Here is a 12,591-nt window from a genome sequence, read left to right on the forward strand (position 1 = left end):
ATAAAGAAAAACAAGTAGATAAAATAGAAAGCTAGTTTAAAAAAAAAAAAGATAAATATGGATAAAGTAGAATTAAAATAGAATAGAGTGCTGGAGTTGAAGATGGTTAACGACTCTGTGAAAGTGATTTTGTGCCCCTCTGAGATGAACAATAATGCAACGTTCACTTGCAGAATGCAAGCTTCTAGAGGCACATAACTCTGAAGTAATGAATTTAGGTAAAGGGGTGCAGAGCCAGTGGTGGTTTTGTAGGCAAACATTAATGCCTTGAATTTAATGCGAGCAGATATTGGTAGCCAGTGCAAACTGATAAACAGAGGTATGACATGCATTCTTTTCGGCTCATTAAAGATTAATCTTGCTGCCGTGTTCTGGATTAATTTGTAGAGTTTTGATAGAAGTGGCTGGAAGACCTGCCAAGAGAGCATTGCAATAGTCCAGCCTGGACAGAACAAGAGCTTGAACAAGGAGTTGTGAAGCATGTTCTGAAAGAAAGAGCCTGATCTTCCTAATGATGTATAAAGCAAATCTGCAGGACCGGGCAGTTTTAGCAATGTGGTCTGAGAAATTCAGCTTATCATCAATCACAACTCCAAGGTTTCTAGCTGTTTTTGAAGGAGTTATGGTTGATGAGCCTAACTGGATCGTGAAATTCTGATGAAGTGATGGGTTTGTTGAAACCACAAGCAGTTCTGTCTTAGCCAGGTTGAGTTGAAGGTGATGGTCCGTCATCCAACAAGAACTGTCAGACATGCTGAGATGCGAGCAGCTATCGTCGGATCATCAGGATGGAATGAGAGGTAGAGTTGAGTGTCATCGGCATAGCAGTGATATGAAAAGCCATGTTTCTGAATGACAGAACCTAGTGATGCCATGTAGACAGAGACGAGAAGTGGTCCAAGAACTGAGCCCTGAGGCACCCCAGTAGCTAGATGTTGTGACTTGGACACCTCACCTCTCTAAGATACCTTGAAGGACCTATCTATCGTTCAAGAGTTTTTGCAATGAAAGGTAGAAAGGAAACCGGTCTGTAGTTCTCTAAAAGAGTTGGGGTTTACAAGCCTGTTTAAATGTTGAGGGAAAAACACCAGTGTGAAGAGCAGTTGCCTTATTATGAAGCACTTCTGTCTGCTTTAATGCACCCTCAAACGGAGTGGAGAAAGTGCACGTTCATTCTCAAATAAGCCAAGTTCAAGGGCCCATAGATAAAGCCTCATTAAGTAAAAATGGCCCAATATTGGGATATCATTAGAGCAGTAGACCTAGTATGAAGCCCTTTTGTCCGTTTTAATGCAACCTCAAAGGGCTTGGAGAAAATTTGCTGCAAAGTGGGCTGATGGTGCAATAAGAACACTTATTTTCAAATGTCAAGGGGCCATAAAAAGACTGGTGAATTAAAAACTGCCCAACATTTGAATCTCATTAGAGCCATTGCTCTAGTATGAAGATCTTGTGGTCACTGAACCTCAAAACAAATAGAGAAAACTCAAGCAAAATTGCCGACTTTATTCAAGTGTCTTTATGCATTGCCAAATATGCCAAGTTCAAGGGGCTATAAAACATTACTGATAAAGTAAAAACAGCCTGAAATTGGAATTTCATTAGAGCAGTTGACCTACTACAAAGTCCTAATATCCACTTTAATGCACACTCAAGGGTAGCAGAGGAAAATGGCTGTGATTTGGGCTGATAAATGCCTCGATGTATTGTCAGTTGTCACTGTTTTTTAAAGGACCCTTGAACTTGGCATAAAGTAAAAACAGCCCAAAATTTGGATTAGAGCAGTTGCCCTAGTATGAAGCCCTTATGTTTGTTTTAATACACCCTCAAAGCAAACAGAGGAACATAGCCACGAAATGGGCTGATGGTGCCATTATTGTCAAATATGCCAAGTTTAAGAGTTCATAAAAATAGATTGGTACAGTAAAAACTGTTCAAATTTTGAACTGGGTTAGACCAGTGGCCCTGCTACGATGTTCTGATGTACAAACCTGTAAAGAAGGCAGAGAAAGTTTACCATGAAATCAGCTGAAGGTACAATATGCAGCTCGGTGTGAAAATCTTCCCTTCAAAGGTCAATGAAAAAAACGGTACAGTACCAGGAACCTGACACTTAAAAAACTGAAGGCTGTCCTGAAAGATTTACACATTATTGGTTAAATAGATTTTTTTGTACTTTGCTGAATAAAAAGAAAGAATCTGTGTGTTTGTGATATGCAGACTCGCACAGAATAACAATCTCACGCTCCAGCAAATAAAAGCACATCTCCTGTTAAGCATGTATATATTTATTTATTTGTTGAAATATTTAAAGTTTTGTCATATTTCCCCAGAAAAATGTAAACTTCTCCATATTCACAAAAAGAAAGACATTTCTGTTTATCAATCGTTGTCAGTAAAATGAAATTCATAATTACAATAATAATCATATTTGAATATAATATCTTTATAATAATATGAACATTCAAAACATCACTCCATATTCAGAGATGCTCCACGCTAGAATCAACAAATCTCTTGCGCATTTGAGAATATTTCCATGGGTAAATATATAAATATATACATCCTACGCTCCTGAATCGGGTCGGAGGGTCAAGGGTCAATGCTATGGCTTGTCCGTGTCTATGGCTAAATTGGCGGCTGGGTCCCGCGGCGAGGACCGTTCGTTTCATCATGAAGACAGAAACTCATAGCAGTAAGAGCTAGTGTGCTACACAATGGGGAAAAGATACACAATCACAATCTGTCGTAGCATAACTGACCCCTATACACAAACGCTGGCTGATACGATCGCAAAATTGTGCCAAAAGTGGTGAGAAACAACGTATCGATACAGAAACGGTCCAAAAACACCCTCGCATTATCGAACGTGAAATCGATGTCTCTATGGCAACGCGTTTAAATGTGACCACTCGTGTTCAGCCAATCAGAGCTCGGTGTGGGAACTGTAGGCACAGAAACACTGTTCATCATCATTATAACTAGTAGTACCTGAAATGCAGACGAAAGTAATACTTCGAACAGAAAAAGTAAATAAAGACAAAAGTAATCAACTAAAGCCCCAGCAAAGAAGCTACTGGCGTATATGAGTATCATCCATCGAACACCAAGAAAAGAGAAAAACTCAACCGACTTAAAATGAGAGAAACTTTCCATCGATAAATCTGGACTCTATGTACAGAAATCAGCAGCCGACCTCGCCGATGACGTCAGTGCTCGAGTGTGTGTGTGTGTGTGTGAATGAAGCACAAGCGCTGTTCTCAAACCTAGTGAGCCGCATCGATGACTAAAGCTCCTCACAGACTCAAAATCACACCAAATATCAGATGAAATACTATTTTATGAAAAATATTAATAGACATTTGTAGGGAAGCACCATTATGGAATTTCTGTCAACATGTCATGCTAACCTGGTTAAAAATATAATAATAATAATATAAAATGAGACCGGTCCCAACAGCACAAAGAAACACATTACCACTTCAATTAATCTAAGAAATTCAGGGAACTTTAAAATCTATTTTATTTTTTCCCAAATTCAATTTTCTGGAGCTTTTCTTGATTATGCTTTAATGATAACCTATAAATCCCAAAAAATTGAATTAATTTTAACAATAATAGGGCCTTATGATTTTTTCTCTGTAATTCCATTTTAATGGTTAAATTCCATTTTAGTAAAAAAAACCCATGCATAATTAATTGAAATTATGCAACTTATACAATTGACCAACAATTTAGTAAAAGTTTAACAAATAATTTTTTTAGGGCCCTCTGAAATCCATTGAATTTTTAAAAAATTAGATTTAATTTCATTTTAATAATCGAAAAGTCTGTTAATTTTAATAATAATAATGCTACAAGGCCTTAGAAAATGTGTTTAGGCATAAACCCTAAAAATTTAATTAATCTTTTAATTCATCAATCAAAAATAATAATGAATTCCTTTTATTTTTTGGTAAAAAGTGCCGCAAAACGAGATATACTGTTAAAATGATAACACACCCGTGTAAGAACAATTCTGGGATATTCTGTAAAAACTAAAGTTTTAATAACTGAATTATTATTTTCAGAAGTACATTCTATTGTACAATAGTAATATATTTGTCACAATTTCAAGTTAAACTAAAGTTTGAATATAAGATAAGAGTTACTGAATAATAATGTATCACTATCATACACATTCAGACTTTCCACTGCATCTTAAAACACTGTCTCTCAATGCATTGTGGGATGTGTGAAGCATCGGATCGGGCGGCTCACTAGGGTCTGAAGAGAGCTTCAGTGGGCGGCTGGATGATTTTAGCTCGGTCGCGTCTCAAACCTCGTCATCCGGGCGTTTGGCACAAACACAAACCAGCACTAAACGAACACGTCCGCTCGATCTCCACATCCCAGAAAACAGCAAAGCCACCGACCGCTCTTCCTCTCTTGGGCCCACGATGCAAAGCGAGCGAGTCACATGACCGTCTCTGTCAGAGATGAGCAAACACGTGATCATGGAACAAACCGAGTGTCCGACTCACTCATCTAGTCTTTTTTTTGCACTGTTGTTCTCGATGGAGCTCTTTAGGCACAGAGAGGAGAGCCCCCCCCCCCGGGACAGGAAGGGGCGGGGTTCTGAGCGGCACGCTGACGTCTGATTGGTTCAGAAAGAATCAAGCCCCTCAAAACATCATTTGGAACAAAAACAAGATTCGTTATTGAGTCATTATTAGGAAGTTGAGGCTGCAACTGATCAAACACACACACACTCACGTACACGAACACACTCCTGCAGTAAAGAGGGAGAGAGAGAGAGAGGCAGGGGATGATGGGAAGAGAACGAGAGCGTATAAAGTCGTCTCTCTCCCTCCGTCCATCTGCGTTGATTTTCTTTGTGCTATCGGTGTGATTGTTTCGGCCTTAAGATGCTGATTGTCGTCCATTTGGCTCAAAAAATTCAGAAGAAAGAGAGAAAGACAGCAGGGGGGAGAGAGAGATACACACCTGAGGGATATATAGTTATATATCACTAATATACATATATATATATACACTCAGCGTGTGTGAGAGAGAAAGAGAGAGAGAAAGAAAGAGGGAGTTTGTCCAGTTGGAGTTGGTCATCCTGCTCAGGCTCCGCCTCTCTCTTCTCTCTCAGCCATTCATCAGACACTCCTGGGTTGAGGTTCAACCAATCACAGGTCCGCTAGTCCTGCACGGGCCAATCATGTTCCAGAGTGGGCACCATAAATCGGCTGAGGGAGAAACAGAAGCCGAGAATCAGTGACCCGATCCGTTATAATGCTCAAATTCATCACAACTGCAAGCTGTTAATAGTTATCGGTGTAGTTATTGTTATAGTTACTGTTATGACTATTGGTATAGTTATCACTACAGTTATCAGAATAGTTATTGTTATAGTTGTTACAATATCACTATAGTTCTTACTGTAGTTATCGGAACAGTTATTGCTATAGTTGTTACAGTATCACTAGTTCTTACTGTAGTTATCGGTATAGTTACTGTTATGATTATTGGTATAGTTATCACTACAGTTATTGTTATAGTTGTTACAGTATCACTATAGTTCTTACTGTAGTTATCGGTATAGTTACTGTTATGATTATCAGTATACTGTAGTTATCACTACAGTTATCGGAACAGTTATTGTTATAGTTGTTACAATATCACTATAGTTCTTACTGTAGTTATCGGTGTAGTTACTGTTATGGTTATCAGTATAGTTATCACTACAGCTATCGTTATAGTTGTTACAATATCACTTTAGTTCTTACTGTAGTTATCGGTATAGTTATTGTTATAGTTATCGGTGTAGTTACTGTTAGTATAGTTATCACTACAGTTATCGGAACAGTTATTGTTATTACAATATCACTATAGTTTGTACTGTAGTTATCGGTGTAGTTACTGTTATGGTTATCAGTATAGTTATCACTACAGTTATTGTTATAGTTGTTACAATATCACTATAGTTCTTACTGTAGTTATCGGTATAGTTATCAGTGTAGTTACTGTTATGATTATTGGTATAGTTATCACTACAGTTATCGGAACAGTTATTGTTATAGTTGTTACAATATCACTATAGTTCTTACTGTAGTTATCGGTATAGTTATCAGTGTAGTTACTGTTATGATTATTGGTATAGTTATCACTACAGTTATCGGAACAGTTATTGTTATAGTTGTTACAATATCACTATAGTTCTTACTGTAGTTATCGGTATAGTTATCAGTGTAGTTACTGTTATGATTATTGGTATAGTTATCACTACAGTTATCGGAACAGTTATTGTTATAGTTGTTACAATATCACTATAGTTCTTACTGTAGTTATCGGTATAGTTACTGTTATGGTTATCAGTACAGTTATCACTACAGTTATCGGTTTATTTGTGACCATGGAGCACAAAAGCAGTGTTAAGTCGCTGGGGGATATTTGTAGCAATAGCCAACAATACATTGTATGGGTCAAAATTATAAATTTTTATTTTATGCCAAAAATCATTAGGATATTAAGATTATGTTCCATGAGGATATTTAGTCAGTTTCCTACCGTAAATATATCAAAACTTAATGTTTGATTAATAATATGCATTGCTAAGAACTTCATTTGAACAACTTTAAAGATGATTTTTTCAATTTTTTTTGCACCCTCAGATTCCAGATTTTCAAATAGTTGTATCTCGGCCAAATATTGTCCTATCCTAACAAACCATACATCAATGGAAAGCATATTTATTCAGCTTATTCAGCTAAATTGACTGGTCAATTGGTTTTGTGGTCCAGGGTCACATTTATCACTGTAGTTACTGGAAAGTTATTACTATATTCATTGTTACATTAATCCCAGTCAAACTGATGTTAGTAAACAGATTTAGACTTTAGCTTCTGACTGAATGAGAAGCATTTAGAGCTACAGAGAAACAAATGATACACACACACACCTGTGATGCACAGCCGATAGACTCTAGAATAATCTCCAGAATAATGTCACGTTACTGTTAACGACATACAGCAACTGTGTCTTTACGTGACTGCACAGAATCTCTTTCTTTATGATCAGTGAGGTCGTCTACACAGAAATGTTTAGTGATGGGTCACATGGTTCACACCGCACAGCTCCGCTCACTTCCTCTCCTCACGATCACACACACACGACAGATGTGATGAAGTCACACACCAGCTCACTCCGCTGGAGTGGCATGAAGGTCACAGATGGTTTCAGGGATTAAAGTTCCGTCTCTACGTTCATAAAGACAGTCACTTGCTTCATTCCTGAATGAATCAGCCGTTCGAACGAATCAATTGAATTAATGATTCAGTGATAAAATCAGTGACTTGCCGCCACCTGCTGGCGGATTTAGTTAAATTTTTAGCGTATAATTTCAGTTATTTAAATCATATTTCTGTATTCAAAATTGTATATTTAAAACATTAATCTCTACATGAATTTAATTGCACTCATGTGACCCCTGAGCCTCATTAAACATCTGAAAATGTACCTACAAGCCACTTGTGTTCTGTGCCACCTCTGTAGTACAAATTATTAATACTAACTTCATATGATTGGAAACTTATTTGTCTTATTCTACATATTGTTTTAAATAGAAATTTTAAAAAGCTTATAAACATAAATTTTTGAATCTGACAGATGAAAATGATGCCATTGAAAATGTAAGAAGAAAATACTCCTGTAAGCCACTTTAAGGAGTCAAATGTCACCTAGTATTAGGAAGGATAATTTTTTATCAGAATTTTTGATTATTGATCAGAAGGTGCTCCTAAATTTTTAAATTAGGATGACAAGCGCTCCTAATTAACACATTAAACTCGGTGTGTGACAGGTACGGCTGAGGAATGGGGTTTGGTCGAAGAAAAATTCTGTCAAAAGATTTTTTTTGCTTTAACCCCTGCAATATAATAATAAGTAGAATAAGACAAATAAGTTACCAATCATATGAAATTAGTATTAATAATTTAATTTGTACTACAGAGGTGGCACAGAAGAACACAAAAGTGGCTTGTAGGTACTTTTTCAGATGTTTAATGAGTCTCAGAGGTCGCATGAGTGCAATTAAATTAATAAATTCATGTGGAGATTAATGTTTTAAATATACAATTTTGAATACTGAAATATGATTTAAATAACTGAAATTATATGCTAAAAATGAAACTAAATCCGCCAGCAGGTGGCAGCAAGTCACTGATTTTATCACTGAATCATTAATTCAATTGAATCGTTCGAACGGCTGATTCATTCAGGAATGAAGCAAGTGACTGTCTTTATGAACTGACGTAACTTTAATCCCTGTGGTTTCCCGGTGTGCGTGTGACAAACCTGTTCTGTGAATATTCTGGTTTTGAGGTCAGGCATTCCACTTCCCCTCAGCTCATCCTCTACCACCATCAACCTGCAACACACACACACATACACACATTCCCAGGATGCTCTGGTAATCGCAGGGACAAAGTCGCGAGCGCGTGGCACGCATCTGACCTGTTGATGATGCCCTTGATCTGCGAGTCTTTCTCCACCTGCTGGTGGTGCAGGCGTCTCTCGCTGTCGTCCAGCCGGCTCTGGTACTGCAGCAGGATCTTACTGGTCTGCTGCTCCTGCGAATGCAGCCGGCGCTCGTACTCCTCCAGCTTACGGTGGGACATCATCAGACGCTCCTTCAGAGAGTGGATCTCATCCTCGTACTCGCGCACCTGCACAGAAAGAGTAGATGAGATAAATGAGCATGAGGGTAAATGCTGCCAACAACATGTTCAGAAATTTAACTAAATAAAGCCATTATGATTTTGGCTTTCTTTATGCAAAATATAATTTGAAATATTTTTCATAAAGAAATGCATTTATTTTGAAATATGTTAATTATTCAAACCATTTTATTTAAAGGCACAATATGTAATTTTCGCCACTAGAGGGCATGTATTCAAAACAAACAAAGAAACAAAGGCGTAGTTTGATGAAGCCGTGACTGAGTGTGGAATCATGGGAGTTGTGGTCTTCATCCCCACAGCAGACGCAATCCGATGGGACTTGGGCAGAACTCATGTTCATGGATGAGCTAATGATTTATTAACGTAGTAGAATAAAGCAGGGTGAGGCTGAAAGCCGTCGAAGCGAAACGAGGCGCTGAACAAGCGCGACACATGGCTGGAAAGTAGCGGAGCTTTTATTACGCCACAGTCGAGCACTTCTGCTGCTTCCGGTCGTGCGTATGTGGGGTAAAGCAGGGCTGTTTTATCATACTAGATACATTTAGTTCTGTTATAATGCTACTCTGTGCGGTCGTCACCGGTCTATTAAAACACACAACATATTAAAGCGTCTTTGATGTTTCCATGTTTTCTACAGAACAAAACCGGAAATCGAGGAGTTATGACGTCATTAGCAGGCGACACAATGACACTATAGACACGCTCCATGTAACTAGTTAAAATTGCTTATTTCTCTGGATTTAAACATTCTTCGAAACATTTGGGATAATGTAAAGTACACAAGTCAGCAAAATATATAACACTTGGATATTTTAATAAAAAAATCTTACATATTGTGCCTTTAAATAAAGTTATATATAATTTTTTGTTGCACTGACATAATTTTTTACTGATAATTAAACACATTTAATCCTTAACTCTTATTACTGTGATGCAAGGTTATTTTCGTAAACGAAAACTAAAACGATAGATGAAAAAACAATTTTGTAAACTGAAACTAAAACGAAACGAAACTAACAACAGTTATTGAAAAACTAGCTGAAATAAAATAATAATCATCAAAAATAAATAATCGTTTTTGTAATCGTTACGTTCTCACCCCTTGGCGGAAAAATATACGAGCTGTGTAGTGGTTTAGGGAAATAGCCTACCTGTAAATGGTGCATCGCGCACATGGGGTTATCTGACGGAGAGTTTTTATTATTATTTATTTTCTCATCTAACACAACAAGCAATCAAACCAAAATTAGGCATTCTAAGTTGGCGCTTCGAAGAAAAACAGACACGCAGCGCAATGTGATAATTAGGCTAACAGAAAAAAAAGAACGCGCATCCTTTCTGTAAACAATACAAACTTTAGCCTAGCATCTTGTGATCACTCTGCCAGGCTTTCGGACAAATATGCATAGGCTAAATCACATCATACACATGCTTATAATTCTTTATAAATGAAAAGAACATATTCAAATATGAGCCTTTACTGGTAAATGCGATTGCCGTTATTATTCAATTTCATTAGTCCCAGTTATTTATGCGCGGTTGTTCACGGAAAAGTGAGCAAGCACAACTTGTTTAGATTTATTTAGTAAAAAGGCTTGACTGCTTCATTTTGCCGTATATTTGTATACTTCCATTTAATCAATCTCAGCATGCGTTAATTTCATGTCGCTAGACGTTTGCCTCACTAAGGCTAAATTATGCCTAAAATATAAATTATGCCTAAAAACACTGCTAAAATTCACATGCGTATGAATGGAAGTCAATGGAACGAAAAGTCTAGTGTGACCGCGGCTCAAGTCTGTCTTTGGCCTGCGCTCTGGAAGTGATCTGTTAATTCTGCTAAACTTGAAAACTGAAACTAAACTATATAAAACTTAATAAAAATGTGTTCACAAAATAAAAACTAAACAACAATATTAATGAAGCTAATAAAAACTAAACTGAATTTTATAGCAAATTTGAAAACGAAATGAAAATAAAACTAATTAAAAAATTCTAAACTATAATAACCTTGCGGTGAAGCTGAATAATTCTGATAAATGATTTGCATTACATAGTCTTCATTTTTATGCAAACTATAATTTTAAGTATTTTGCGTAAAAATACTAATTTATTTTTATATGTATCATTTATTTTTAGAAATTAAAAATAAGCCATTATGATTTTTAATGCACTACGACGTTCTTACTGACAATATAAAACACTTAAAATGAAAAAAAAAAAGTATATGTTTTGCTGCCTGTTTTAAATGTTTATATTTTAGTGTTTAATTATCAAGAAAATAATTTCACAATGCAAAAAACAACATTTTATTGATGCAAAATAAAATTTTAAATATTTTTGCATAAAAGATTTTATTTATTTATTACATTTTAATGTGTGTAATAATATATAAAAAAAAAGATTACATGTAATATTTTCAGTTGATTTTGAAGTGAAATATGAGCTGGACTTTTAATTATATATAATAACGTTACAGTCACTTCATTAAACATCAATGTGTTTATCATGGTGTGGTGTTTGTTTAACCCACGTTACAGTAACGTCAGTACTGACCCGGTCCAGACGGGACTCATCCATGCTCTTAGAGTGCTCCTTCAGTTTGAAGTCCTCGCGATCCACACGCAGACTCTCGATGTCTGCAGACAGATGCGGCATGTTGGACACCCAGGCCACCGTACGCTCGGACGCGGCTGAAGGAGGATTGAGAGTCGACGGAGACTTTGAGCCCTGAAACACACGAACACAGAGAAAACATGACGCTCATCTGAATCTGAGACTGTATGCAGACATACACTACTGTCAGTTCAATCAAAGAAGAAAGACAGTTTAGCAAGGATGCATTAAATTGAAGACATTTCTATTCATCTGTGAATCCTGAAAAATACAATGTCTCACGATTTCCACAAAAATATTATTTCAACATTGATAATAATCAGAAATGTTTCTTGAGCAGCAGATCAGCATATTATACTGATTTCTGAAGATCATGTGACACTGAAGACTGGAGTAATGATGCTGAAAATACAGCTGCACATCACAGAAATACATTACAGTTGAACAGAGATTCACATAGAAAGCACACATCACACAGCTGTTTTAAATCATAATAATATTTCAGTTTTACTGTATTTTAGATCAAATAAATGCGGTCTACGTGAGCAGGAGAGAATAAAAAAAAAATCATAATATGTAAGGTTTGACTGGTAGTGTATATCTACTGAATAACAGGTGATGCATTCAGGGAAATGCTCTTTCACTCTGATCTACAAAAGTTTCTGTACTTGATATTAGGGCTGTGCGCTTATTCGAAAGCCTGCGATGTGGACACGATATTACTCTGTTCCAGAGCATATGCATGACTGCCAGCCTTGAGTTGCAGTTTTACTAACCAATAGAGTGAGCGCACCTCTGTTCTCCCCAATCAGCACTGCTCTAGCCAACTGCGTAAACACCCACCATTAACAAAAATAAAATAATGGAACGCGGGACGGGAGAGAGACAGAGTGTGATTATGGCGTCTACTGGGTCAGATCGATAGTTAGGCAAATTAAAACTAAAGAAAACCGTATGCAACTTAAGCTTCGAAATGACTGACAACGAACAAAAAAGGAAATTTCCAAGAGCTGCATCACAGCGCATATCAAAAGCTCCCGTATCGGTTCTGTTTTCAGCACTGGAGAATAAAAGATACATCCTTAGATGTTTTTGTTAGTACGTGAATGCTATCTTACACATTTTATCTCCCCAACAGATTAATTTGAAATAAGTTTATGATGCATGTTGGCTATTCCCAATTCAGAAGAGCGCACACACAGCCTGTGTCTGTGAATGCTTCTCATACTCGCTCCTCTCTGCCCCACGC

The 12,591-nt window shown here is 36.9% G+C and overlaps 1 protein-coding gene across 1 annotated transcript in view; it reads right to left on the reverse strand.

The window, feature by feature from the left end:
- Positions 1 to 3,929: 3,929 nt before the first annotated feature.
- The window catches only part of LOC107571621 (ras/Rap GTPase-activating protein SynGAP-like), a gene marked incomplete at its 5' end in the record, with an annotated part of 86,500 nt that continues 77,838 nt past the window's right edge, over positions 3,930 to 12,591 (reverse strand). The window contains 4 exons of the mRNA XM_016257954.1: positions 3,930 to 5,234; positions 8,341 to 8,413; positions 8,500 to 8,711; positions 11,283 to 11,456. Coding sequence (XP_016113440.1) covers positions 5,205 to 5,234; positions 8,341 to 8,413; positions 8,500 to 8,711; positions 11,283 to 11,456 — 489 coding nt within the window. The remainder of the gene's footprint in view (positions 5,235 to 8,340; positions 8,414 to 8,499; positions 8,712 to 11,282; positions 11,457 to 12,591) is intronic.

This window comes from Sinocyclocheilus grahami, unplaced genomic scaffold (assembly GCF_001515645.1).
Source record: "Sinocyclocheilus grahami isolate Dianchi unplaced genomic scaffold, SAMN03320097.WGS_v1.1 scaffold1622.1, whole genome shotgun sequence".
In the NCBI taxonomy this organism is placed as follows: Eukaryota; Metazoa; Chordata; class Actinopteri; order Cypriniformes; family Cyprinidae; genus Sinocyclocheilus; species Sinocyclocheilus grahami.